The 27,713-nt window shown below is 46.0% G+C and overlaps 2 protein-coding genes across 2 annotated transcripts in view; one reads left to right on the top strand and one right to left on the bottom strand.

Annotated features, from left to right (window-relative positions):
• LOC139051613 (probable phospholipid-transporting ATPase IM) overlaps positions 1–19,832 on the top strand; it is a 49,668-nt gene extending 29,836 nt beyond the window's left edge. Inside the window, exons 3-5 of the mRNA XM_070528549.1 lie at positions 11,719–11,802; positions 12,447–12,689; positions 18,571–19,832. Of these exons, the coding sequence (XP_070384650.1) occupies positions 11,719–11,802; positions 12,447–12,689; positions 18,571–19,095 (852 nt within the window). The 3' untranslated portion in view covers positions 19,096–19,832. The remainder of the gene's footprint in view (positions 1–11,718; positions 11,803–12,446; positions 12,690–18,570) is intronic.
• A 1,897-nt stretch (positions 19,833–21,729) lies between these two features.
• On the bottom strand, positions 21,730–26,933 carry LOC139051608 (uncharacterized). Its single transcript, XM_070528544.1, has 6 exons — positions 26,279–26,933; positions 25,431–25,663; positions 23,535–25,343; positions 23,281–23,469; positions 23,098–23,206; positions 21,730–22,759 (listed from the first exon to the last, which is right to left on the bottom strand). The coding sequence occupies exons 1-6, from the start codon at positions 26,524–26,526 to the stop codon at positions 22,687–22,689; spliced, it is 2,661 nt and encodes an 886-aa protein (XP_070384645.1). The 5' UTR covers positions 26,527–26,933; the 3' UTR covers positions 21,730–22,686.
• Between the last annotated feature and the right edge of the window lie 780 nt (positions 26,934–27,713).

Here is a 27,713-nt window from a genome sequence, read left to right as displayed (position 1 = left end):
GTTAGTAGGTTTGTAGAACGGTCAGAAACAGAAAAACCACTGAGGGCGGTATGGAAAGCTGGGCGAGATACTGAAGTTGCAGATTGACACTTGGCACAGAAAAAGAATAGACCAGATGACAATGAGGAGGAACATCCATTTGTCAGCTTTCTCTCCCGGTAAGTGGGAAGTGTAGCACAATCAAGGCGCAACGACGTCCGGAGTCTCATGGAGCACACACATGCACAGGGTCGTGTTCGCGTACATGCGCCTTCTGATGTCTTTGGGTCTGTGCGCTCACCTGTTGTCTTTAGGCACCCGGAAGAACCTTTCAGGGCTTGTTTTACAGCGAAGCTGTATACCTCTGTATACCTCGTTGGCGTGGTAAGCACGAACCACCCACTTCGCTTTTCGAACCACCCCACTTCGCTGTCTCTCACGTGACGTCACTAAAGCCGTGATAGCTCCCCAACCGATATGACTTGTACACAGTGATTATGCAAGATTCGACCGAACAAAACAAAAATAGTTATTTCTCATTCGATGCCTTCTCGCCATTAGACCTCGTCTACTGGTCAAAAGTTTTCGGACTGCCCCCACTTCACCTGCGTGTCACGCGACGTCACCAAACCGCGAAAACTCACCACGTCAAAGTGACGTGTACGCGTTAAAGATGCATTGAATGATGCATTGCATTGAAGATGCAAAATGAATTTTTTTCTGAATAGCCGCAGGCTGCCCCGTTCCGAAAGAAATAAAAGACGGCTGCCGCCGATCGCTCAGGCATTGGCTGCTCACACCTGCCGGAGAGCATGGGATTATTTTCGTACAATAAAACTTTTTGCGTGGCTGTGTAGAGAGAGAGAGAAAGAAGTTTAATGACACGAAATGCCGAAAGGTCGGCCTGAGGTATATTCCTCTAGCCAGCTACTCGGCATTGGGGGAAGGGGAACAGGGAAAGAAAGGGGGAAGAAAGAGGTGCATGATGGGTGACGATGACGATAGAAGGAAGATGTAGAACATATGGCAAGCAATTTGGCGTGCTCAAAGTCTGCAATCCAGGCCCGTAATTTTTAAAAAGTTCAGTAATGCCTTGATGGCCTTGAAACTCGACTGAGCGTCTGGCCAAGGGCCTAAAATAACGTCCTCCGACAACGGTGCGCTGTCGAGACGCGTAAGGTCCTTGACCAACCTATCACGCTCTTCCACAAACTTAGCGCAGTCACAAAGCACATGACCTATAGTCTCAGTCACATTGCACACCTCACAGTGTGGAGACTCGGTGCGTCGCATGAGGTGCACGTATCCGCGCGTAAACGCTACCCCCAGCCTTAGTCTGTGCAGAAGACTGGCACAGCTTCGTGGAATTTTCGGTGGTAGCCTAAAATTCATGGTGGGGTCCAATCTCTGGAGTCGTCTGTGGCGATTATCCGGATTGTCCCAGTGCTTTGCTGTCAATTTTCGGATGACGCTGGAGAGGAGACAGTTGGCGTCCGCTCTTGAAAAAGGAATTGAAAGCAGTGACTCTCGTTCTTTGAGTGCTTTCTTCGCTTCGGCGTCGGCCAGTTCGTTGCCCTGTATACCACAGTGACTAGGAATCCACTGAAATGTGATGTGGTGGCCGTTTTCTTGCGCTAAAGTGTAGAGCTCGGCAGTTTGAAGAGCCAACACTCTGTAAGCGCTTTCTTTCAACACCACTCTAAGTAGTTGAAGAGCCGATTTTGCGTCACTGAAAACTGTCCATATTTGAGGAGGCTGTCGCGCAATATATTGAACGGCCTCTCTTATTGCCACTAATTCCGTAGATGTTGTAGTCGTCTTGTTATGCAGACGAAACCGTCGAATGACTTTATGCGCAGGCACGACGAAAGCCGTACCAGACGCATACGTGTAACGTTTTCTAGCACTTACGGCCCGTTTAAAACATCGCTCTACCAACTCTTCTTTGCTGAGGATTCATTTTAGCAGCATTCTTAACCTTCTGTTGCATGCCGCCGCGATTTTCGACCAGCCATCGTAAGCTAAGTAAAGGAAAGCGCACCAATCGCAGATGCCGGCACTGCCCTCTTAATCCAGTTATCGATTTTCAGTGCTTTGGCTAGGCCCCATATAAGCCCTCTGCACTTGAGCGTGCTCCTCGCCTCTCGTCAGCCAATTAGATAAGACAAGCCGCTCAGTGTAGGTAATGTTATTCGTTTTTAAGGACAACAAAATTTACCTCCTATATAAATGAGATGAGCGCTTGGTTGTTTTCTTCAGAAAACCCAGCGGGTGACCGCCGGATGCTTGCGTCGGTGGTTACGCAAGTTTGACGACAGGATATTGGAATAAAGACATATTGGAATAGTTTTACGTCATTGGGCCGAGTTTGCGACAATTTTTGTGGCCCCGCAACAACTTAAGCCTCCTTTCGGTACTCAAGCTTGTCGAAAACGCGACGAGCAATTGTCAAGAGCGGTAACACGGGAGTGTGTTGCTTGCGCCGACAGAACGCGCAAAAGATAAAACCAAGGAGCTCTAACACCAGGAACATGTAACTCGAAAATTCTGTCTTCTGAACGACTGAAGACAGGCTTTGCACCCACGCATTGTCTTGAGTGCGAGTAGAAGGAATTATGCGAGCGTCCAGCACGATCTGGTTGAGGGCCTGTGTTGTGGCCACCTTTATGTATTAGTAGCGTACTGTCGCGTGTATTGTAGCCAAGTTCTTTTGGAAACGCGTATTAGCTATATAGTCGGATGCAACTTTAGAAAAAAAGGGGGCGTTTACTCCTCCGAGGCAGATGCACACGAGCATCCACCAATGGGCGCGTACTCTGGACCGACGTCATGGGCCGGACTGCCGGTGACTCGGCCGACGGAGATGGCCGCCCGGGCTTCGAACTGGGCCAAGTCGCGTCAGCTGTGCGCGTCAACTCCTCGTTACAGTGAATTCCCAAACTGTTTGTAATCGTCTGTCATGCCGGAAGTATTACTGGGAGCTTACGATGCGGCATTTGTGCCGCGTGTGTTTATTCTAAGCCGTGATCCGGCGAAGAAACATTGCAGCGAGCATCGCTGACACTGCGCTACGCTTTGCCTGAAAACAGGATCCCGCGGCGACCGCTGCAAACACATATCCTGCGTGTTTGTTCCATGTTTTTTTTTATTTCGCTCCCGAGTGAAGTTACGACGAGAAAAGTTTGCCAAAGTCTGGTGCCTACTGTCAGCGGCGGGTGTGTTCGTGTACTGTGTCGCTGCATTTCTCGTCGGACGGGGTGAAGTGATGGAGCAAAACCATTCTCAGGAGAAATGAGAAAAGCGTGCGTGCATGAAACAAACCTACGAGCGTCTCAACAGAAAATATTTGCAAAAGAAGTCTCCAACGCAAAGATTTGTCACCGTCAACTTAGCGTGAACGATCGTTGTTAGCAGTGAGATAGCCGAGCGTCTAACGGCGGTGTTTGAGCGTTGTGTATATAGCACCGTCGATTGATTGCTTTCCACCAGTGCTCACCGCTCGCGCAAGCTGTAGAATGCGTACTGTGGCACAGTCACGCATAAGTTGTGTTGCCAGCGGTCGATATGGTTTCCCACAACACAGCTTCGCGTTGCTTTTCGATCCTCGTGATATGTTGCAATTAAAAATTCCCAAGACAGTGTTAAGAGACCGGTAAAAAAAAGCATACGAGAAGGTAGGCACAGCAGCTTGTGAACCCGCTCCTATAATACCTATACCCGCGTATAAATGTGGGTATGTTTTCTTGCGTTTGTCAAATTTTCTTTATTTCCCACATTTCTTTATATGTGAGATTTTCTTAGTTTTTGCGTTTGTCTGTGAATACGTGCCTGCTTCCATGCGTGTTTGCATTTACGCTTATTTCTGTCCTTTTATTTCATGCTAGCATTCGTTTTTGCTAGTTTTCCTCCAGCAAAGTATTTTTACACATTTTCATGAACCAATCTCATTCAAAGCACTAACTCCCGTAGACTGCAGGGCTGGCCTCTTCCATCTCATTAAAACCTTTCTCACTGGTCTACCTCGTCTCTCGCTATGTTTTCTGCCCTCGCTTCTTGTGTTGTTGCCGCACTGTGATTAACCAACTTGCTCAAAACAAATTTTGATCGCCTATGAAAACAGATAGGTTGACAGATGCATTTTCTTAAAAGCGTCATGTGGGTTGCACAGTAACTTTGCCTCTTGTTCATGTTTATCTATCAGTGATTGTGGCAGCTCGCCAGAAGTGCACATTAAAAGCTGCATTTTGTGAAACAGCACCTTGCTATGCTCGTGCATTATTCATGCTTTAAGTCTTAGTAAACAGATGGTTTCGCTGCCCATCACATACGATGGTAAAAATTTTCAACATGAATAACATTGTGCAGTGGCCTGTCATTTCCTGTCTGACACTTTCATCGTTACACTTTTTCAGTAAATGGAGCCCAACAAAGCTGTGCACTGATAGCTTTTGCAACTTTCACCATTTATTACTTCACTATTGTCATTGTCTGAACCTGGCCGTCGATCGTTATGCCGATGGCTTGTGAATTAAATAATTGCCTCAATAAAACACATTCAACTTTACTCAGCATGTTTTAGTACAAACGATGCTAGCAGAGCTATTCAGGGTGAAAAATTGTGCTTACATTCCTGTTACTTGCCTGGTTAGATAAACAAATACAATGGATGTAGCATGACTGTGATTTGATGTGCAGACTGCAAACGGTGCCTTTCAAGCGTGCCCTCGACTACTGCTACGAATAGCCACCCCAATGAGTATTTTGGGCCTCACTAAGCTAATGATGTTTGATAATTGTTCTCTTAACCGCAAGACTTGCCTGAGCCATATAACCAAAATAAGGAATGTGACCCCATGAATGTGCTTTAGCGTGCAGGCTGCTAAGAGTGGCCGTCGATTTCACGTTTACTGCTTTTTCGTGCGAAGCTGAATAGTGGCTGCCCGAACGAGCATTTTGGGCCCCACATATTTATTTACGGTTAATAATTGTATTTGCATTAAGATTTTCCAGCATTTCAGCACGTTTCTATGCCAATACTTATATTGAGCACGATCTGTGCAGGATGTTGCTTTTTTCAGAATTGAGCTTCCATTGAAAGGAATGTGTCACGAAATGAACTGCTTATTTATTTGAGAGGTCACGGGAGAATGCTTGGCTGCTGTGAACCCACGGGCAAAATTCTGGGAGCCCTAATAAGGGCTGTTCTTTCGTTAATAAGAAGCTGTTATGCTTGATCGAGTGGCTCAATGCCCGACAGCTCGCAGTCGGAGTCGCTTTCTTCACTGTCATCTTCACCCAGCTGGATGGTGATGGGTTGGATGTGGTCACTCCCACACGTATCAAGCCTGAACTTTGCCTCCAGATCCATCACGTGGTGAATGTTCTTCCTCCAGTCTTCCGCCGTTACGTGCTTGATTTTTTCCCTCAAGACGACCGTGGACAGCTTGAAATCTCTGTTGTCCGCAGCGATGCCATTCACACCTTTGCCCACACGAGCTCAACCGGACTAAATTCGCAGTGGTACGGTGGGAGCCTAAGTACAATGCAACCGGCCCTTTCAGCTGCATTGTCTACGATGTAGCTCAGAAAGCATGTCTTTACAGATGCTACCAACTCAAGAAGCTGCTTTTTAACCATCCTTTCGCTGTAGGTGATGTTACTGCTTTTGAGCCACTCCTGTATTTTTTCCTTCTTCCAAGCTGTCGTAGGTAATTTCTCTTCTCTCCGGGAATGGTAAGGTGCATTGTCCAAAACAATGACGCTACCAGCAGGCAACTTCTGCAGAACGTCATTAAACCGTCCCTCCAAGCGATTGCCGTCCATTTCTTCGTGGTAGTCGCCCGTTTTTTGACCTAGGAATATATGTAAGCACCCGTCGACGAAGCCATCCTCACTGCCGATGTGCGTCACAATCAGGCGCTGGCCTTTCCCAGAAGGTTGTTTCAGACCCTTCTACAGGCCATTTGCTCGAGCATATAGGCGTCCGCGCTCCTGCACCACGGTGTCTGTCCACACCATCGACCGAGTGTGTCCCGCCGTCACCCATGTCTCGTCCAGGAAAAAGATCTTTCGGCCTTCCGACCGGTAGCGCTCCACGTCACGAAGGTAGCGATTCCGCCATTCAGCTATGTCATCCCGGTCGATCAGCAGCGAATTGCGGCTCCTCTTCTCGTGCTTGAATCCGACCTTGACAAGCAGACGACGCACAGTACACCACTTCAGTGATGGGAGATCCATACGCTTCGAGAACTCGTTAGTTATCTTCTAGACCGTCGGTATCTCGTTGCGGCGAAAGAAATCGTGCACACATGACCTTAGCGCGAACAACGTGAAGCTGTCATACTTCGTCCTGCGTCTTCTTTTCTCCGCATTTCGTGGGCGCTTTCGCGAGGGCGTCGACAGTTTGCCACCCGAAATATGCGACGCTTTGTCCTCCCTCCTCACCTTGCATGAACACTGTGCTTTCGCTGACATCGAGCATCTCGGCGACAAACTTGGTCGTGGCCTCCACGCTGTGCTCAGGCTCCCCGTTACGCCAATACGTGTAGCAGTGGAGGATCATCTTGCGTGAATCGCTGTTCAGGATGTGGCCACTCTTGTTTTTGCCGAGGTTCCTTGGTAGTGTGGACATCGAGGCGACACAAGTCTCGTTCGGCAACAAAGGATCGCATTCCGATGTCCCCTCGCTGGGCTCCATGTCGGAAAACTCGCACGGAATGCCTTGCGCGAACTGGCGAGATTGCAGGCTCGCAAAAAAAAGTGAGAAGGAAAAAATTTGTGAGAACACAAAACCAAAAAATATAAATTTTATGCTATTTAACACCAAGAGTATTTATTTAAAACGATGAATGAAGCCTTTGTACCTTTCCTACCTCGAGTATTCACGCCCCAGGTTTGGTTGCGATAAATGCATTGTTTTATATATGTACTTGTTCAATTCATTTTAAGCTCGGAAAAGGAGTGGTTAATGTGCCGTGTACATGTAAACAAGCGCAAAAGCCATGCAGAGCTGCTCTTTCTACTTTTGTCGCTTGCAATGAAGCTAAAGAACAGACGACGGGCAGCGTTATGGAAGGCACGGGGTTATTTTTTTGTCGCGATCCAGCATGTGCTGTAGCACATGAGAGCTCTACTAAACCAGTCATCAAAATACAAAAGTCTTTGTTCATACCGAGAATTGCGCGTTTCAGAAGCACAATTTTTTGAGTGGGATTATTTTAGTCGCGGAGTCAAGCGGCTGTCGCGCTTCGGTCGTCTGGGCGGGGCCTCCCCTTTTTTCTAAAATTGTATCCGACTATAGTGTATTTGTGCTCTTAAAGGGCATGAAGTAAGTCCCTAGAAGAGGGGAACGCTAGGAAATAGGATGTAGTCAGTTTGAGGTTAGGGAGTTGACCTTGCTGTAGTTTTGTGGCCCACTTTAGGCGACTACAGCTAAGCGCAGGACGAGTGCACACGCTGCTGTATCGGCCAATAACCGGAAACGAAGCACGCAGGTGGGTAGGAAGCACGCAGAAGGTATATGCAAGGTATGTTGTTGGGTATGTTGTACGATATATGTACGGTAGTTGTTTGGAATGAGTCGGGCATTTTCCACGCCATGTATGTAAAAGCGAACTGCTTTTGTTTTTAATGCCACCCATTCACCATTTTCGATGGTTTCGCCTCTACACGCATTATTCGTATGTGTTAATACGAAAATGACACATGGTTGTAATTTACTTTTTTCCGCTGACGTCATCCGGTGTAGCTTCGTACGGCAACTACTGCTGCTTACCTGGTGCAACTACTTTGTATGAATGCAGAAAAAGCCCGCAACGAGCATTTGTATAGAATAAAATAAACATTTCCTTATTTCACAAGGCGCCTTGCGTCTTTGCGAAATTGCACGTGGCAGAGATTCGATGGAGGCTTGTAAAGATCGTTCGCAATCAGTTTTACTTAATATTAAAAAGATTTCGCATGAAAACAGCGCGCGGTTGAGCTGTAGAAGCAAAAAAAAAAAAGAAAGAGAAAGAGAACGCGTCGATCAGCGTAGCTGGCGTAACGCGTCCCAGCTAGCGTTCAAAACGCGCGCGCAAAAACCGAAATCGGAAGTGTGGTTCAGGTATTAATGCCGGCGGCTTGGTGCGCTGCAGTCAATTCGGCCGCTGGGCTTTATGGGAGTGTCCGCTCTCGTTGAATCCTTTCTCTATGGTGTAGTGCCTGTTCTTATCCGCTGAATATCTGATACTGGCTGTCATAGTAAGGTTCGTTACAGCGCAACGCAAGACAAGGGCAAAAGAAGGTATAAAACGACGACACGGCGCTGTCTTTTGTCCTTTTGCCCTTGTCTTGTGTTGCGCTGTAACGAACCTTATTATGAATGCCAACCAACTGGCCCAACTTGCCGTCTTGATACGGGCTGTATTTGGACCTAAGATATTAAACTTATTCTTGCAAGTTGGCGGAATGCTTACTGCTTCAACTCCGCAGCGGGTCGGCCCGATATTGCGCTATCTTGGGGATCAGCACACGTAGGGGGAGATATTCTTGATCTACACGGCTCGATAGATGCTCGCATTTTTTTCTGAACTTAGTAATGTGCCGCTCCGCTGTAAAAAGCGTATCCACAAAGGCAAAACCATTCGGAAGATCAGCAAGCTTGCGATGCGCGCCGCTGCAAAACGACCGCTGTAGTCGACTAAATGCGTTTATGTAATAGTATGTAGCACAGGTGTGAAGTTCCGGTTTGGCGATATGTCCTTACTGGACTGCTTCTCAAAAACTTTCTTCTTTTCATCTGTGCCGGATACAACTACAGTGTTGAAGAGCAGGATCCGCAATAATACAGCTCATTTCAGCATTAACAAAATTAATTAACTGTATATTGACTGAAAAAAAAGAAAGAAAAGATAAGCTTAATGGAAAATAGCCACTGAAAAATGGACAGTGAAAGTTCGGCTAGAAAAATATATTTACCAGTAAACACCAAGTTCTAGGTTGGAAATGAGAATAGAAAAAATATGCTGAATCTTGTGGAGACAAGAACTGAATACACAGAACCCTGATTAAACAAGTTTTGACTGTGTTTAAAGGAACTGAAAATTGATTAAGGATTTAGTTTTTTATGGCGCAACGCAAAGCTCATCCTCGGGAGTGTTTACATTCACTTATTTATTTATTTATTTATTTATTTCAACATACTGCAACCTCGAAGGGCTATCGCAGGAGTGGGGAAATACAATACATGGAAAAGCATAAAAGGAGCACTGAACATCAATGATTAGTAATATACAGCAGAAATTAATTGAGTGGTAAAGACTGTGCGGATCCACAATTCTATAGAACAGACAAAAAAACTATTTAAACACATTGGCGTGATGGTGAAAAGTTGACATATTCAACTCATGGTGATGTCTGGTCGTTGTGGGGCTAGCGGGTGTGATGTAATTGCTAGGTAGGGAAAATCGTGGCGAGTTAATTAAAGTATAAAGAAACTTAAAGATTTTTTTTTAAATTATGGGGTTTAACGTGCCAAAACCACTTTCTGATTATGAGGCACGCCGTAGTGGAGGACTCCGGAAATTTCGACCACCTGGGGTTCTTTAACGTGCACCTAAATCTAAGTACACGGGTGTTTTCGCATTTCGCCCCCATCGAAATGCGGCCGCCGTGGCCGGGATTCGATCCCGCGACCTCGTGCTCAGCAGCCTAACACCATAGCAACTGAGCAAACCACGGCGGGTAAACTTAAAGATTCAATATGACGACATGAAGTGAGACTGGTGAGTTGAAGACTAAGATGAGAACTGGGTGAAAAATACCTATCAAAGCGACGATAAATGAAGCGTACAGCTTTCTTCTGGACAGGTTCAATTTTGTTGATGTCAGATATTTTGTGTGGGTTCCATACGACAGAGACATACTCCAGTATTGGGCGAACCAGTGTTCTATAAGTGAGGATTCGGGTGCTAAGTGGGGCTGAACGTAATGTACGTAGACATCTGCGGCGGTTACTTCCAAAAGCGTGTGGATATATATTTAGTAAGCAGAATTTTTCAATCTGGGCAGTCTAAAAATGTAAGAGTCCCTCCTCCAGCAACGCTGAGAAGTAAGAGCAATGCCGATAGCCCGCCTCGCAAATTGTGAAAGCCGCCCATCGTTCTGCTTTCACAGGAGTGAGTGTAACTGTGATTAACCACCTACGTTTTGACCTTTCCAACCACTTTTGAAAATAAAAAGCTGGTGCAATAAGTTTGTGTTGTTGTACAGACATTTCTTATATTTGCATCGTGTTTTTCCCCAAGTACATGCCTACGTCATGGCTAGCTGGCCCTTGTCGTCGTTATTTTGTCGATAGACAAACCAAACAAACTCATTGAAAATGAAGGCGAAGGCAGCGCCACTTTTCTGTGCACTACAAACAAAGGCTTATCTGCACATTGTAAGTCAGGAAAAACTTATCATAATAAAAAGTATACTGCATTTTAATACTAATAAAGAGACCAGGAACCGCATGCACTAGTGCACTAGTAGAAGGTCAAGTGGTGGACCTCTTATGCAGCTTCATGTTTTTGCCGCGTGGTGTACCAAAGGTCATTTTTCATGACTTTTAGTGATTCATTAAAAACATAAATCCACGTTTAATGAGAAAAACATGGCTCATTTTAGCCAGTACGATAGGGAATCATTCCATCAGCGGGGTTATCTCGATTCATGTTCTGAGCAGTCGTCTGTCCCTTTAAAATAGATTTGTTGAATACGCACGCCTGTTCATATTGCATGTCAGTAGCTCAACAAGTCACGGCTGATCACGCATTTCTGATGTGGCACAAAAGCTGATGCTTCACCTTGTGGCAAACAGTGATGCACAGTTTTTGCTTTTCCCAGCAGTTCAGTAACAGATGAAAAAATATATATATATACGTATACTTTCGCTGAGCAGGCAAAAAGCTTTGATGTGTTCTGCCAGCACGAAAAGTTTACAGGTTACCAGTGACAGCCTGGGCACACATACATTCCACGTGCAGCCTTCTTGCAAATCTTGCACGCTGATACCTTTTCACGCCAGTAGTATATGTGCGTGTGCTCCCATAAGAAGTGCAAAGACCACGGACTTTGCAATAAAGCCGATTTTCTTCTTCATCCATGAACGTCTCTTGAAATTGAGGACTGCAGTGCAGACTTCGCATTTCAAACTTTCCCATGTGCCCATCAATCTCCGTTTGTGTGCATGAATTATTAGTCTATTCCATTCTTTTGGCAAGCCTTTGGTTTGTATACTTTAGCCCACTGGTGTGCATCGGTAACAATCCATGATTGCTTTCATTTTTCAATAAGTTAATTCCTACCTCAATATCAACAAATGGTTACATTTGAAGACAAAGAACACTAAGTATGCTTGAAGGCATGCAGTGAAGCAAACATTTCATAAAAAACAAATTTTATTACGCGAAATAGGTGTTGATAAGTGCCCAATAAATTTACTCTGAAGGTGGGCACCAAAACATTGACCCTTTAGATATAGCATGTCTCTCTCTCCCATAACTAGAACATTTGCATGCGTGAGTATTACTTAATTTTAATTCATTTGTGTTCTCTATAGCCATTGTAATGCCGAACAAGCAAACACTTCACATTACTCTGCACAAAGCAGCGTCATTCTTCATTTAACCTTTTCTATGTTTGTTCTTGTGTTCATAAGCACTGAAGTTTGCAATGTTCTAAATGAGGTCCAACTTTTTGCTTTTTCTCTTGCAGACCTTGTATGACCCAGTGTTCATCTCTTTCTACAATGTCTTCTACACATCTCTGCCTGTACTAGCACTGGGTGTCTTCGACCAGGTATATTGAAGCTTTTAATTGTTTTCGAAGAATAAATATGTGGTTAAATTTTATGCAGCTATGGGCAAGGTATTTGTGTACAAATAAGGCTGTAAAAAATGCTTGTGGCACTTTGTGTAAATGAAGAGTGCAGGAACAAAAGTGTAGACACTAGTTTTAGTTGCAGCTTCACCATGTCAGCGTGCTGTTTGAAAAAGCATTCAAGTGCACACATGTGTACCTGATGGCACAGCTCGCAGCTGAAATGAACAGGCGGACGCGCTTTTTGCTTGTTGCAGATTGTACTGACTGACCATTGAATGGCTAAGGCTGTGGTGCTCACCTTTTACAAGGCGCCTACTTCAGGCGCTGTATTAGTCATAGGAAATTTGAAAGCACTAGATTCATATTAATATAATGCAACCTTTTTTGTGTGGTTACCAACTTGGGAAAGCAGCTTTCAATATTATTCTGTTTGAATTTTCGTGGTATGACCAGCAATTGAAGAAACAGCTCGGTGTGGCCAGTGAATGCAAAGGCTTGTTTGCTAAGACTAGGGAATGATGAAACGTTTTACAAACTTTCACTAATTGCAAGATGGCTTGCCTTGCTCTATCTTTATTTTTTGATTTATCATTAACATATGTATATATATTTTTTTTCAGGATGTCAATGACGTAAACTCCATGCGCTATCCTAAGCTGTTCACGCCGGGCCACCTGAACCTACTCTTCAACAAGGTGGAGTTCTTGAAGAGTGTCGCACATGGAGTGATCTCCTTCGTGCTTTTCTTCATCCCATACGGTGCCTTCAGCAACGGCATTGCACCCGATGGAGTCAACTTGGATGGGCACCAGCTACTAGGCACCACAGTTTCCACCATCCTCGTCATTGTTGTGAACGCCCAGGTAACAGCACACTCTGCACCCACTACATTTTTCTCATAACCATCCACGGGCACCTGTTTACAAAACAGAGGTCATTGATTCGATTCCAGCCTGGTTACCGTCATTGCCACATTCCAGCCGAAGCAGTTTGAAAAATTATTGCAAGTTTGGCTTGAAGGCAAAGCAATTGGCAAGTTTAGCATTGCACTGAAAATGTTTCAGAACACTGGTGTGACAAGGAGTGTGCCAACAGTGTTTAAGGTATTGCACCTTGGTGGCGCGCGCGGTGAGATCGAAGGAAAGCAGTCGCAGTTGGTCAGCATCCACAGAAAGGACAACACAAATTTATCTTTGCGTTCACCATGGCTTTATATGCACACAGCATCTCAGCAGGGACGCTAATGCGTGTGCACACTGTGCTTGTGCCAGCAGCACAAGCCAGAACGCTGCCTCGGCAGAGCCATTGAGTGGAGCGCGAAGGTGTGTTCACTTGGCTTTATCGCTTTTTGGAGTCAAATACAGTTTGCGTCTCTGGAGGCCTTATAATCCTCCACGCGTCGACCACGCATGCACTGCGGACAGCAGGACAGCACGACAACGCCGACAGCGCAAATGCAGCTCAAGTGTTCGTACAATTACTGTTGCAATAAAAACATAGCTGTGTTAGGTTTAGGTGTGTTTTAAGAAATCCCAAGTGGTAATATTTAATGCATGTTTCTGTGGTTTCCGTTGTAGACCACAGTGAGGCTTTCTGACATCAGATTTCATCGACACCTCTTGTTGTCCTTTTCCAGAAGCGCTAGGCCAGTGAGTGCTTAAAACTAAGCTGATTCTTGTCATGCTCATGGTCCAGAGCTTTAGGTCTTATCTACTGTACCCCCAGAGCACAGCACAAAGAACTGCAGTCATGTTCTCAGTGGCCTTGCTATTGCCTCCCACCAAATCACACGCACACGTGACATTGACTTTGCATGCCACAGTGGCTCAGTGTGGAATTTTGCTGCTGAGAACAAGGTCGATTATTGGATTCCCAGCTTTGGCAGCTACATTTCGATGCTGGTGGAATGCAGAAACACTTGTGCACTTAGATTGTCGAAGGGACATTAAAGAGAAACACCAAATTATTTTTATACTGGAGGTGGGGGAATATTCGAAGTTCCGAATACAAATCGAATGTACAGTCGACTCTCGTTACAACAGACCCTGATAAACCGCCAAAAAATGTCTGTTTTATCCAAGTCCATAATATCCGAAATGCTTCACTTCCTAAACTTTTGTTGCGATGTCCAACAACTTTATTGCAAAGAGCGAGTGACAAACGTCCAAAGTAAAATAACAAACAAAAAATGGCGCAGTTTCACCCGAAAGGCGGAAGCATCAGTTGTGATAGCAAATGAAACAAGATAAGCGCGGCAGCAGAGGCAAGCAAACGGACCTTCATGCGCTCTCTCTCGCTTCAATGCGAACTAAACGTCGAAAGCACAGTGCATACGAAGCTACTTTGTCCACATCGCAGATTGCTCTCAAGATAAGGCGGCCGCAATGTAAGCAGCAGCCACTGGAGGAGAACTCCCTCTCTCTCGCCTCACCTTCACCCCCTTCCTGTGCCTCGCATGCATGAAAGAAGATGGTGCTTTTCCACCCTTCCTTCGTCCCTCGCATGCGCGATGTGGAGTTGCAAATGTCGGCTGACCCTCGCAACTCAGTTGTCAGCCCGTGTCGATATGGCAAAAGTATGTTCTATAAGGCCAATTTTGAAAAAAATTGTTGCCAATTTCTTTCACTGTAGCCAATAGTTTTTTTGTAGCGCGGTCCATTAAAAGTAAACTTCGTTGCATTAATGAAAGAGGTAGAACATACTAAAGCTGAAGTATGGTCCGTTGTATCCGAAAGTCTGTTGTACACAGGTCCGTTGTGATGAGCGTGGACTGTATTAGACTCTCTATTTGTATTCGTTTTTGAAAAATAATTATTTGGTATTTTCAAATAATCAAAACATACCAAATATTTCACAGCAACCAACTATTATAGCCTGGTTGCTGTTCTCCCTCTGCTAAACAAAATATCACAAATTATCAGAATTGAAACAACGACAAAACGTTTCGAAGCATTGCAGGAACACAACGGGTAATGCAAGCTTTATTTTTGGTTTCGTAGTGGTACTCAATATTACAACCTGCTATTTTTGCTTGTAGTCTGTCATTTAGTGTTTTTTGGTACTCTATAGTCATATATGAGATTTGTCTTTTACACTACAACCAGACATTTTCCTTTGCACCTTTTTACATGTGTCTATGGCATACAAGTCCTTTAGCAGCTTTTTTTTTCCCCCCACAACTTCTGATCGTTTTTTGCTAACCACTTATTTAGCATTCTTGGATAGCTAGTCATACAGTAGCCATTCATTCCTGGAAACCTTGTTTGAAACCAGGCTCTAATATGTTTAAAAGCTATTCATGCAGTTTTTTGCAATGACAATTAGTGATCTTGTGCTTAAGACTGATCTCCTTTCGTCTGATATTTAGCTTTCCTTCTCGCACTTAGCAGTTCCATAATACTTCTGCTGTAAATATAGGCATCTGCATTTGATTATCTGAAATTCAATTCAGTATTCGATAGTTACTATTCATATTCAATCCGTATTCAAGAACGTTGATATTTGCCCTTGTCTATTCTATACTGATAAAGTATGATTTCAAAACCTTATCTTTGTTAATTTCACGGTACCATATTTACACGTGTTAGGCCCCCATTCCTACTTCAAAATGCAACAATTTGAAAGAAACATTTCACTAAGCGTCACGCATATGCCTGCGTGCTGCTTAATTTCCCCAAGCCACTATTATATGGCAGTAAATGTCCTGCCAACAATGGCAGTGTGGTCACCATATTCTACACTCGGCACCAAATTGCAACCTTGCATGCTTACTGTTATGAAGTGGCGTGGTGGCGCTGGTTAGGCCCAGCCAGCAGGTGTGGCGGGCAGCAAGCCGTTGCGAGATGTTTGCCTTTAAAAAATTATTACCACTTAGGCGATCGAGTGTGAGGTCACGTGCATTGGCTGCACCGATATCCATGTGCGGAAAGCAGAGTTTGGACTCATGGGCAATCAGCTACCCACTTCTGTGAACATCAACCAAGTTAGTGCATGCGTTTACTGGACGGAATGACATAGGTTTGTCATATGAGCAGAAAGTGAGTAAAGCTCCACACTGATATTGTGCAGTATAGCCTATACTGACAGTGGCAAGAATCAAGGTCACACATGTGTGGTAGTATCTGCAGTTCGCGACAACCTGCAACGCAGGTTGTCGAACTGCAGATACTACCACACATGTGTGACTACTGACTGTGTGTGACTACTGACTGTGTGACTACTACGACATGTGTGACTGCAGTAGTCACACATGTGTGACTACTGCAGATTGGGCTGCATGATGGGTGAACACAAAGCACACCTGCAGCCTCAGGCCATCACAAAATTTAATAGTGTACTTTACTTTAATGGAGCACAACACTGTGTGAAAGTCCATAAACGAATTTTCTGCTGTGTAGGCACTCTTAGAAACGAAATTGGTTTTACCGTCTCGATTTGCTTTTTCAAGCTGCCCGATTATTCACATTTTCGCAGCATTGTCTGTGACCGAAAAATCGGTCAGTGACTGTAGATGTAGTTGTGTTATATTGCATAGTAGTCTGAGTGCAATTCTAGGCTTCCTTGAGTAGCTACTATAAGCCTGCCTCGTGTAAGTAAAAGCTAGTAATGCTCAGAACAATAAAAACTCAGAAAAAATAAAAGGTAGGCCAAACTTACAACTTTCAAATTTCGTGCCAAAACTACAGCATAGTACATTGGTGCAATATCACAGATTTCAAAGTATTTCCTCGTTTTTTTACCATTGCGCCGCAGTGAAAATGATAGAAACTTGCCAAGTTCTCCCTTTGCCCGTTTAGTATAGAATGCAGTCCATCTTCACTGATAAATTACCTAGGCCCGAGTAGACGCGGTCAAAATTCATGATGGCCACGGCGAGCTGGCACGTGACCTTCTAGGTGGTGTTGCCACCCATCTTTCGTGTTTGTGTCCTTTCTGGTTTACAAAGCCTCCTCTCTCATGGCAAAAGTTATGAGATTGCACAAATGTAAGTTGCTAATACAGCTAAACCCATTTCTTTTTATTTATTCTTCCTTTAGAGTGGCCCACATGGTCAAAATTAATTCACTGCCCCTTACAATGGTGTCCCCCTCACAGGCTCAGGTGTTGCTTTGGCACATTTGGCATAATTTGAATTTGATTTGATTCAACATTTACTTCAGTGCCTCCATGATGCATGCCTCCATATCTGAAACAAACTACCAACATAGCTGCTTCGCGTGATAGCCCCATCGTTGGCACAGCCAGCCACCTCGGCATTTTGGCTCGTTCTTCGAACACGTTGGTGCCAGGGAGCAGAGTTCTCTTTTGTTCTTATTTTTTCTGTTATTTCATGGTGTGGGATTTTCATCAGATTTGAAATAACTTTTCCTCGGTTCCTAATAGCTTTCCACGGGATGCCCTCACTGTAACCACTCGCAGTAAGGTGAATAAGCTTTCCACAGCTTTTCACCTGAACCTCCTCACTGACAAATTTCACAGTGCACTTGGCACGATGTAAAACCAATGCACCAAGCGGTGCAAGCTTTGCACTACAATATGACGCGCCGCCTTTGCAGGTTTATCCTCAGGCTTAAGAAGTGTTCCTTTTTTATTTTTTATGCGCCCTATGACATTTTCTTAATGGCTTCCAAACTGTGCTGCATTTTAGTTTTTTAGCATTAGGCAAGCAGGCATGAAACCAACTAGTAGCAGCATTTTTGTTACCCTAACTGTGCTATTAAGACAGTGTCAATGCTGCATTTAGTGTTCATCCTGCCATTCTTTGCCAACTATCGATTACATTACAGACTCTCGTTTATGATTTGATTTCAGGCACCACAAGGTCATACAAATCCTTAAGTACAAGTAATTGACTTTTGTGTTTTGTTTCATAAAATGACATTGAATCTTGATATGACATTTGAAAAGCAGACGTGACACTGAACGTGGCAGTTGGCTGCAGGCCATAAGTTAGGTGAGGATTCTGGTTCACAAGTCTTAAATGTGTTTCAAGAGTCGGTGGGAATTTGAGTTTCCTGCACAGCAAAAAGCACCCTGTCATCTCTGCATGTCTATATTTGACTTGCTTCAAAGTCACATTGAAATATATTTTGGGTGTACATGCATGTACCTTAATAAATATTTAATAGGAAGTCAAGTGCAGCCGAAAAATATTAACTACAATGAAATTGTGAAATGGTACCGACTAGAGCGAAGGACTATGCCGCCACCTCATCCGGGCTTGACCCGTAAGGAGGCGGTTTTATACCGACAACTTCAAACGGGGTCGTTATTCACCCCGGTGCTAATGAGGCACGTGTGTCCAAGTGTTTAGGAAAGTGATCTGTGTTGTGTGTGCCGAAAGGAAAGAGCCACTGCAGCTCACATCCTTTGGGACTGTGCTAAGAATCCGCATGAAGCTGCAACGATAACAACGATCCCGCCGCGGCTCGAGGCCGCAACGAGGTCCTATGACCAAGACGTCCAAACCCAGGCCGTCCAGCAGATCTCGGCGGCCCTCGAAAGGCAACGACCGAGCGAAACCGGAGGGAGGCTGCCACCCCAAAAGAGGGGCAGGCGCGGTCGACCAAAGGGAATAGTGTTGCCGCGGCCGAAGTAGAGGCGCCACACGCCGCGAAGACGTCATGGCCGCGTCACGGTAACGCCTCCCTAACAGGGGAAGGCTAACCGTTCTGCAGGCGTTCACAACAAAGTTTCGTCACTCACTCACTCACTCACTGTCCTCACCTGTCTTTTCCCATGCAGATTGCTCTGGACACGTCGTACTGGACTGTATTCAACCACATTGTCATCTGGGGGTCTGTGGCATTCTACGTGGCCATGACATTGCTCATCAACTCTGACTTTGTGGGTAACCAGTTCCTCGGCTCTCTGCGCATGACGCTTGGCTCGGCACAGTTCTGGTTTGTGGCATTCCTCACGGTTGCCGTACTGCTGCTGCCTGTGATCGCATTCCGCTTCTTTTACACGGACGTCTTCCCCACGCTCTCGGACCGCGTGCGGCTCAAGCAGCGGCGGGCGCGCCGACTGCGCCGCGAAGGTGCACCAGAGAGCGGACTGGGCCGCGCCACAAGTCTGCGGCAGGGAAGCCGGCGTCGTTCAGTGCGTTCGGGCTACGCCTTCGCGCACCAGGAAGGCTTTGGCAGACTCATCATGAGTGGCAAGATAATGCGCGCTCTGGTGGCAACTGGAGCAACTCTCTCCACGTCCCTCCCACATTGCCCAACCAGCCAGACGACAGAAGGTCCCCACCATTGGCGTGAGGAGTGACTGATGCGGTGTGGTTTTCCCCCTTGCATTTGTGCTTTGCAAGAACAGTGGAGTGCACCGGCAAGCACTTCTCGTGCCATCGCATTGACACGGTGTCGACATGGTGCAACCTGATCTGTTCTTGCACATCAGTGCATATGTGCTGGTCAGGGCCTTAATACGATTGCCCCAGGAAGCCCCCCTGTGTGTGGTGCTTCCTGGAATATTGCATGGCACAGGTGCTGCAGTTGTACGGTCGTGCTTGCGATGGCTTCGCTGCCGTTGTGACTGTGATGAAATTACCGCAGCATGCACACTGCTAGCTCGTGGTGATGGTGGTGCCGTCTTTGGTACACGTGGGCAGTGTTGGCCCACTCCGCATTCAAATATTGCGCAACTGCATACCAGTACCGCTTTAGCGCAAGTGACGAGTCTTCTTGCTTTGTCACTGTTGTTTCCATTGCTGTAATGTAAGAAAAACCTACCTCCCTGCCTGTTATATGCCCATCGCTGTTAAGTCTTAACTCACTGTAACCAGCAAGACAGCTTGAATATGTCATGTAATGCACCAGGCCACTACAAGGTGAGCGGTAAGCTACATTTGACAGAAGTGCTTTTGTTTCCTTTCTGTGCCTATAGAGCTTGTTGCGTACTGTTGCAATGCGTGCAGAAAATCAAATACTCGCGAGTGTTTTGAAAATGGGAATTTTGATTTGAAGTTCAGTGCTTACATTTTGCCACTGCAGAGGTTGATCAAATGTTTTAGAGCGCAGCTCTTTGGCGTCCGTTCCTGGGTTTCGCGTCGTCGTCGGCGTTGTCGTCGGCCTCGTAACCAGCTCCGCCCCCCTTTCATCCCCCCAGCGCTAGCAGCGACCGACTGATACCGCTGGATGCCGCTGACGCCGCTAGAGAGTCAAGATAACGTGACTGCATAGAACACCGTCGCCGCCATGCAGAAAGAGGAGGAAAGGGTCCCCCCCCCCTGTTCTTGTGTGGCGGATAGGGTGCTCTTCAGTTGCCGACGCGCCGGTTATTTCACGTAGGCCCCGGCACGTCGACGAATACGTGACCACCTTCCCACGGCTAGACCTGGTTCTTAGCGCTGCGGAAGCGAGGGTATCATATATTGTTTGTGTCGGCATCGGCGGCGTTGTCCCTGAAACCAACTCCGCAGCTGGGGTTGACTCACTATCGGCGTCAGCGGCATCAGTCAGTCGCTGCTATCTCTTCCCTCCTCCCTTTATCGTGTTGTCCGCTTGCTGCGCGCGCTTCTGCCCCCATCGTTTGCCGCTGGGTGTACACGCCGCCCCCCTCCCCCTCTTCCTGCGAGTCTCCGGTTGTCAAAGCGCCGGCTCGAACTTAATTCCTTTCTTCGCTCCTCCTCCAATGCAACCCCTGTGCGGTGGCAATCAGAGAGCCAGATCGGTGGCGGCGGATCTGTGTGCACCGCCCGAGCCGAAATTGCCGCTGCCGTTCGCCCTGTGCGGTGGCAATCAGAGAGCCAGATCGGTGGCGGCGGATCTGTATATGTGCACCGCCCGAGCCGAAATTGCCGCTGCCGTTCGCCACTGCGAAATTATCTGCCAGTTCTTTCTGAGCGCATGAGCGAGACGACCGATTGAAGTCCTCCGTCTGCTGCTGCTGCTGCTGCTGCTAAACGAGCTGCCAGAGCAGACCCAGTCGAAAAAAACAATTGAAACCATTTGGAAATATCAATGGGTCCAACTGGAAACGGCTATTTCCAATTGGACCAAGTGTTATAACCAACAGGACCATTTGGACCAGTTAGAACGGCCAATTGGTTCATATGGATACCCTCCCTTCCAATTGGGCCAGATAGAGTCTCCAGCAGGACCATTTGGGTAATCAGAATTGCCACATGGTCCAATTGGAATTATCAAAACCATTTGGATAAAATTTAAGTGAGAAAATGTTAATGTCTCTTATGTACAAAATTTGCAGATTTCTCTTTTCCTTTTGAGATTTCTATTTTGAGATTTGGACGCGAGATTCGAGATTGGATTCGTGAGATTGGAAGACACTATTTGGCATTTGGAGGGCAAGTAAATGGGGAACAACCGTAAAAAAAAGTGGTCGCGACGTATTGATTATGTTAAACAGTAAAAAAAAAATGCACTGTTTTATGTGTTTCTTAAACACACGACTCAAACAACTTTTAGGCATAATGCAATTTGTAATTTAGCAATATTGCTGAAATTTTATATTTCTCATCTATGAAATAATTCTTCCTTGGAATTAAATTTTGTCTCAGCGTCATTTTTTCTTGGCGACCAAACGGGACAGCATAATCGACATCAACATTAGCAACATGTGCTCGCGTGTGCAGCAACCATGGCAGCAACAAAAACAGTCGTCGACAGTCGTGCATGCGTGCTGCACTGGATTCTGCGCTTTGACCTGATCGCCTTGCGTGCTGCGTTTCGTGCGGCACGAAATCGACAAACATTTGACAGACATAAAGAACTTCAAGCCTGACGACGACTTTTCGGCGGGTTTTTATGTGAAGTGGACAAACGCGGCCGGCACGTGTGCCCACTACCTTACCAGAATTTTGCAGATCGGAGGTAAGTTTCCGCGTTTCCAAAGCTTTTGTAATTTGCGTTACTGCACTACACGAGTGCACCGGTCACGCACACTCGTTTGAGTTAAATGATTGCACAGATATATGTATACGCTTTTGTGTAATGTAGCAAATATGCATGATGCACTGAACTAATTTCGACAAAAATGCTTCAAGTGTATTGCATGAGCGTTTCTTTAAAAGCAAGGTTTCCCCGAGAGCGTCGTGACAGCACTGGTGAAACGTATGAATCACTACGTGGGGGAGAACATTGCTGACATTGACAGAACAGCGAAAAATATATGAGTAATGCTATGTGCACTACGGAGTGCGCCTCCAACGGACATGGCTATGTGCACTACGGACCTTGTGGCGCCATCTAGGAAGAGCCTAGGGAAACACAATTGTCACGTGGCCACATTTTGGTTTCGGACCGCCGTTGCCGCGCTGGTGGTCGAAAGCACGCATCTGCTGTCACCTACCGTGTGCGAAAATATTGCTTTAGCGCGCTGGTGGTCGAAATTATTTCGCTTCCACCTTCCCTTACGGCGTGATCGGGTGTCCAATGAAATATGGCCCCAGGTATCGTACCAGAGTGGATGGTAGCAGAAAAGGCTTTTTTTTTTCTTTTTACATGCGATATCGACAGCAGTCGCTGCGCTATTGATAGCGAGGGAAGAACGGACAAATATGTGGGCCAGGCTTGAAAGCAGCATTTACATGAGCCTTCCGCGCTATACGCGAATGATTTAGACGTACTTACAGCTACTTAATGGCAGTCTCATGTTGGCTGTCGACGCACGGCTGTAAATCACTACAAAGTGTGATTGCTGCGATTCAGTTTGAGCACAAATTTCTGGATTTCTAATATTTTCTGCATTCCATTCATGAAGTTATTTCATGCTCATCACATTCTGCAAGAATTTCACATTTTTCCGAGGTCATTGTGGGCAGCATGACCCAATTTGCATGAATTGCAACAAAAGATTCAGGGATACAACATATTTATTGGTTTGCATCAGAGTGAGCGCTTAATAGCAGCCTTTGCACTGCGTACAGAACCACTGTTTCTGCAAATCGGCGCTGGTTACTGCAGCACAGCACCTGGAAAATACATATACGCAAGTGAAAAAAAGGAGAGAAACCAATGCACTATTGTAATGGTGACCAGACTCTCATAATTGCTCAGATAGTTATGTGAACATGCGAGCTGAAATGCATGTTTTTTTCATTTCACTGCAAGTGCCAGGCAATATTACATGACAAAATTTTGGCTGTACATTGTACTTGACTCTCATTGTGAAATTTTTAGGAAAAAAATAAACTACCATCCCTCACTGAGAAAAAGACTTCACAAAAAAAAAGCGTAGCTTTCCTGTGTAAGTACTTCTCAGGCAGCAAAAAAACAATGACATTCATAACTGTAGTCTAACATGTCTTACCAGTGAAACCACTCCAAACAACGGTCACAGCACACCATTTTCAGCGCACCATCATCCTTTTCCTTGCACAGGCCACAGATCCAGAGTGCATTTTTCTTTTTTACAGCAACTGTCATAAAAAATTCAAAGCTCATGTTAAACACAGAAATATGACAACGAGTAAATACTTGTTGCAGTGCATACCTGAGGCCGTGAGCAGGGACCAAGCATCAGGAGTGCAGTACTTCTTTAGCTTTGGCAGGGAAACCCTGCAGTCCAGCAGTGCACTGGGTAAGGCCTCTGGCCTAACTTCAATGTCAGCCTCGTCGAGCTGGCACGTTCCGTTCAGCACACGATCACAAAGGGCTTTGTCAGAGAATCCAGCCAGTAGCACTGGAAAGACAAAATGTAAAAACAAGTTAGGGAATGTCAAATCGCAATGAGTACTTTGTATTTACATTTTGCTTTGGCCTTTTCAGACAGAGACTTGAAAGCCACAGGCCCTTCTTCATCAGCTTCTCTTGCCCGCTTGTATCTGTTTTGGAGGACTCGCTTGCATGGGCGCCCTCGACTTTTTACCTCAGGGAGCTTCAGGTCACAAGCGCTTCTAGATGAACACGGTTGGCTCCCAACATCACTGGTGCAACTATCAGTTTGTCTGCCACACGGTTGTTCGGTTTCCTTTTGGGATACAGGCGATGCGCTAGGCAGTTGTCCGACTTCTTGGGGTACACTTGATGTGGTAGGCAAGATGTCCAGCACAGAGGCACTATCTGCCTGCACAATTTCATCCTCATTATGAGGATGTGTGAAACTGGCATCTCTCTTCAGCCAAGAGGCATTTACAGATTCTAAGAACGCAAGGCGCTCTGCAAAAACATCCGGCTGACAGTCGGCCATGTTGTCGACAAGAGCTTTAAGCGCTCTCAATGCGTAGTTGTAGCGCTGATTTCTGTTCATCTTCTCGAAGGAGGGCCCAGGCATAGAGAGTATTTCTGGTGCTTCGTGATTGGCAGCTTCAGAGTTGGTTTCAACAGCCCCACCCATGAACTTGAGTTGGTAAGATTTAAACCAACGCTTATGAACAGCCTTTGTCAGGTCTGGTTTAATGCCAAATTTCACACAAACATATAAAAAATGTCGGCAAAGCAGCTTCATTTTCGAGTATGTAGTGCAACTGCACGCATGATTATCAAGAGAGACCTCGTGCCATGCATCAGTGCAACTCGATGCCACTGCATAAGTTTGCTCAGACACGATTCTGACCTCTGGAGGGTCATCCTGCATCTTGGCCAGTTCCTGCTTTATTATTTTGCAGGCATAAGGTGTTAACACCTTGGCACATTCCTTCTCTACACCCTCAGATTCTTGATGAGAATAGAACTCGCATGTTTTCAGCAGTATAGTTTTGTGGCATGCCTCTTGCTGCATGCTGCTTGACATTTTTAAAATGTTGCGCACTGTTTCATGCAGTTTTGATGATGATGCTAGGACATTCTTTAGTTTTGCATGATGTGACTCAACACGGTTGGTTGTATTATTTCCACCTGTAAACTTGCGGTCACATAAGTGTCGGACCCACATTTCAGGAATGTTGCCCCAGTTCTTTGCGAAATAGCTCACAGCTTCTTCACTTGCATACCTTTCAAATTCAGCTTTCGCATCATTGTATCTGGCAGGTGTGGGGGAAAGCAGCATTTCATTGAAACTACTCAATAAACGTTCTCGCTCATCTGATGATTTGGCAAGCTGCCCAGCTGCACTCTTGAAGGCCTTGGTGACATGGAATTGGCACAACTGAACAGCTGGTGAACTTGGAAACGTCGTTCTAATGGCATTGATTTCCGTGAAATCTTTGTCCACAACAACCACTTGTGTATCAGCAGCAGCAGGATTCTCTTGAACAAAAGTCTCCAAAAGCTGATTGACAACATGCTGTTGCTCGGATGCAACGAAGGCATATGCGATTACTTGGGTACTTCCGGACCCATCCTGGACAGCCATCACATACAGGGGCATGCGTAGTTTGTTGGTGCGGTAGGTTGCGTCAAGGAGCACCACCTCTGGAAAAGACCTAAATGCTTGCTGCATGTGTGGCGTTTGAATAAAGAGAATTTGCAGCTCCTTATTCTCGTCAGTGATCGACAGCACTCTAGCACCATAAGTGGCTTGGCAGTGCTTTAGTTCTGCCACTAGTAGGCTTGCTTCATCCTCTGTGCGAGTTGCACGCTTCAGATTGTGCAGATCTTTGGCAATCACTGTTTTTCCTGCACATACAAAAAATTAAAACCAAGGCATGTGTAATAATGCAATCAAAGCTTCACAAACTAAGAAAAAAACTCTCGACTACTTACCACTTTGTTCTTTCAGTTTCTGGACGATCATGCTTGGGGGCACATTTAGCTCCATTAAAGGCTGCACGAAGCTGAGCTCTTCAGTGGCGAGCCGCCGGCATTCAGGATATGCCTTGTAGATTTCAATGCTGACTTCATGATTGTGCTGCAAATTAAGTGCAGTGATTTCCAGTTGTTGCGTCGCACGCCTCGCCGCTAATACCAGTTTTACCGGGCAGTCCTTCTTCATAGTCCTGGAGAAAGAACAAAAGTGCCTTTTAAACTTTTTTGCTGTGCCGAGCCATCTCCGCTGACATGCTACTCTGTGTAGGGGAGGGAATAAGAGTCCCGCGCAACACGTAGCTAGGTAAAATGGCGCAGCCGAAGGGTTACGCTAGCGTGGATACTAGGGAGAACGCAGAACCGCCCGAAGGGTTACGCTAGCGTGGATGCTAAGGAGAACGCAGAACCGCCCGAAGGGTTACGCTAGCGTGGATGCTAATAAGAGCCCCGCGCAACACGTGGCCGGCGTGGAGGCTAGGGAGAACGCAGAAATACGGAACATAGGTCGTCGCTATACGTACCGTTGGTTAGGACTAGGGATACTAGGGACAACGCAGAACCGCCCGAAGGGTTACGCTAGCGTGGATGCTAATAAGAGCCCCGCGCAACACGTGGCCAGCGTGGATGCTAGGGAGAACGCAGAACCGCCCGAAGGGTTAAGCTAGCGTGGATGCTAGGGAGAACGCAGAACCGCCCGAAGGGTTACGCTAGCGTGGATGCTAAATAAGAGCCCCGCGCAACACGTGGCCAGCGTGGATGCTAGGGAGAACGCAGAAACGCGGAACATAGCTCGTCGCTATACGTACCGTTGGTTAGGACGAACTCCGGTGGCATTAGTCCTGTGTCGTCCCCCGTGCTTGCAGGTGAAAGTGGCGTTTGAAAATCGAAGCTTGCTGTCCAGTTTTACTGCCTCGCGTGACAAATGAGCGTTCACAACATCTATCGACTTCGATGTTTTCTTGACAAATAAAGTATTTGTCTGCACTTGGAAATGCCGCAGAGCAGTGTCAAATGCATCATACGAATCGAACCTCGCACCTGTAGCAATTTCCATGACTAACGCGCTCAAGAACGTCTGGGCAGCGCTGGTCCACTCGCCAGCGCACAAGAACGTCTGCTGGGCAGCGCTGGCCCGCTCGTCAGCGCTTTACGCGCAAAATTGGCAAGGTGCGGTCACGTGACAAACGTGTTTCCCTAGGCTCTTCCTAGATGGCGCCACAGGGTCCGTAGTGCACATAGCCATGTCCGTTGGAGGCGCACTCCGTAGTGTACATAGCATTACTCAAAATATATACTGATTAGAACAATTTTCTTGCATTTGCTGCTTGAACCTTAGCTACATAAACCGCAAATTGTGACTTATTCAACCTGGTTGGATTGCTGAATATTAAAATTGAGGTGCCTTTTTATCTAATATCAGCTTGCCTATCTTGCCAGCTTTTGAGGGCAACAGGATTTCAGGATTCCATACACAATGCTGTCTTTCTTTTTTATCCATTTCTGCAGGTTGTGGCGCGACTAGACCGGAAAAGGACCATGAACAGTATCCCGCATTGCATTTTTCTTAGTAATAAAGCTTTAAATCCTACTTTTCACTTGTTGCCTCATTGTCACATGTAGTTATCATCTTAAGGAAGTAGTGGCTACTTGTTGTGTGATATGATGTGAAGCAAGAAAAGCATGGGGAAGAGTAATAATGAAGAGATTCTCTTTCGGTGCTGTTCGTATTGTATTGCATCATATTAGATCACAATATATATGAACCAACTAGCCGAGCAACACGTAATAATGTGGTTCCTTATTGCTGTGCTTGTTTGCCAGATTCACACAGCGCAGGTAGGCGGTGCACAGACGAAACCATTTGACCCGTCGAGCGGCTCCATTTGCACCATTTGGTTCCATGTCAATTGGCCCAATTGGTTCTATGCCAACTGCACCATGTGACCCAATTGGCAACAACCAATTGGTTTTATGCCAACTGAACCATTTGAGCCAGATGGTATACAACCAATTGGCCCAATTGTTCCAAGTGGCCCAATTGGGTACTAATACACAAATGGGACCAATTGGAAACAAGTGGAAATTTTCCAATTGGGTCCAATTGTTTTTTTCAACTGGGGAGGCCCAGCGCCGTCGCCGTCAGAATCCAGAGGTGCGTGCTTTAATGTTGACATAAAGACAAACAGCAATTTCCTAACACTTATGCCGGAGAACATCCCGTTCCTCTCGCTCGTAACGCGT

This window comes from Dermacentor albipictus, unplaced genomic scaffold, assembly GCF_038994185.2.
Source record: "Dermacentor albipictus isolate Rhodes 1998 colony unplaced genomic scaffold, USDA_Dalb.pri_finalv2 scaffold_13, whole genome shotgun sequence".
Lineage (NCBI taxonomy): Eukaryota > Metazoa > Arthropoda > Arachnida > Ixodida > Ixodidae > Dermacentor > Dermacentor albipictus.
Note: the sequence above shows the minus strand (reverse complement) of the source record. Positions and strands in the feature narration are given on the sequence as shown.

Excerpts from the sequence above, each read along its gene's own strand:
- LOC139051608 (XM_070528544.1), bottom strand. The coding sequence starts at position 26,526 with ATGGAAATTGCTACAGGTGCGAGGTTCGATTCGTATGATGCATTTGAC. Across the intron at positions 23,470-23,534 it reads TGAAAAGGCCAAAGCAAAAT|TGCTACTGGCTGGATTCTCT; the intron begins GTAAATACAAAG and ends TTGTCTTTCCAG. Across the intron at positions 22,760-23,097 it reads TGTTTGGAGTGGTTTCACTG|GTGCTGTGCTGCAGTAACCA; the intron begins GTAAGACATGTT and ends TGTATTTTCCAG.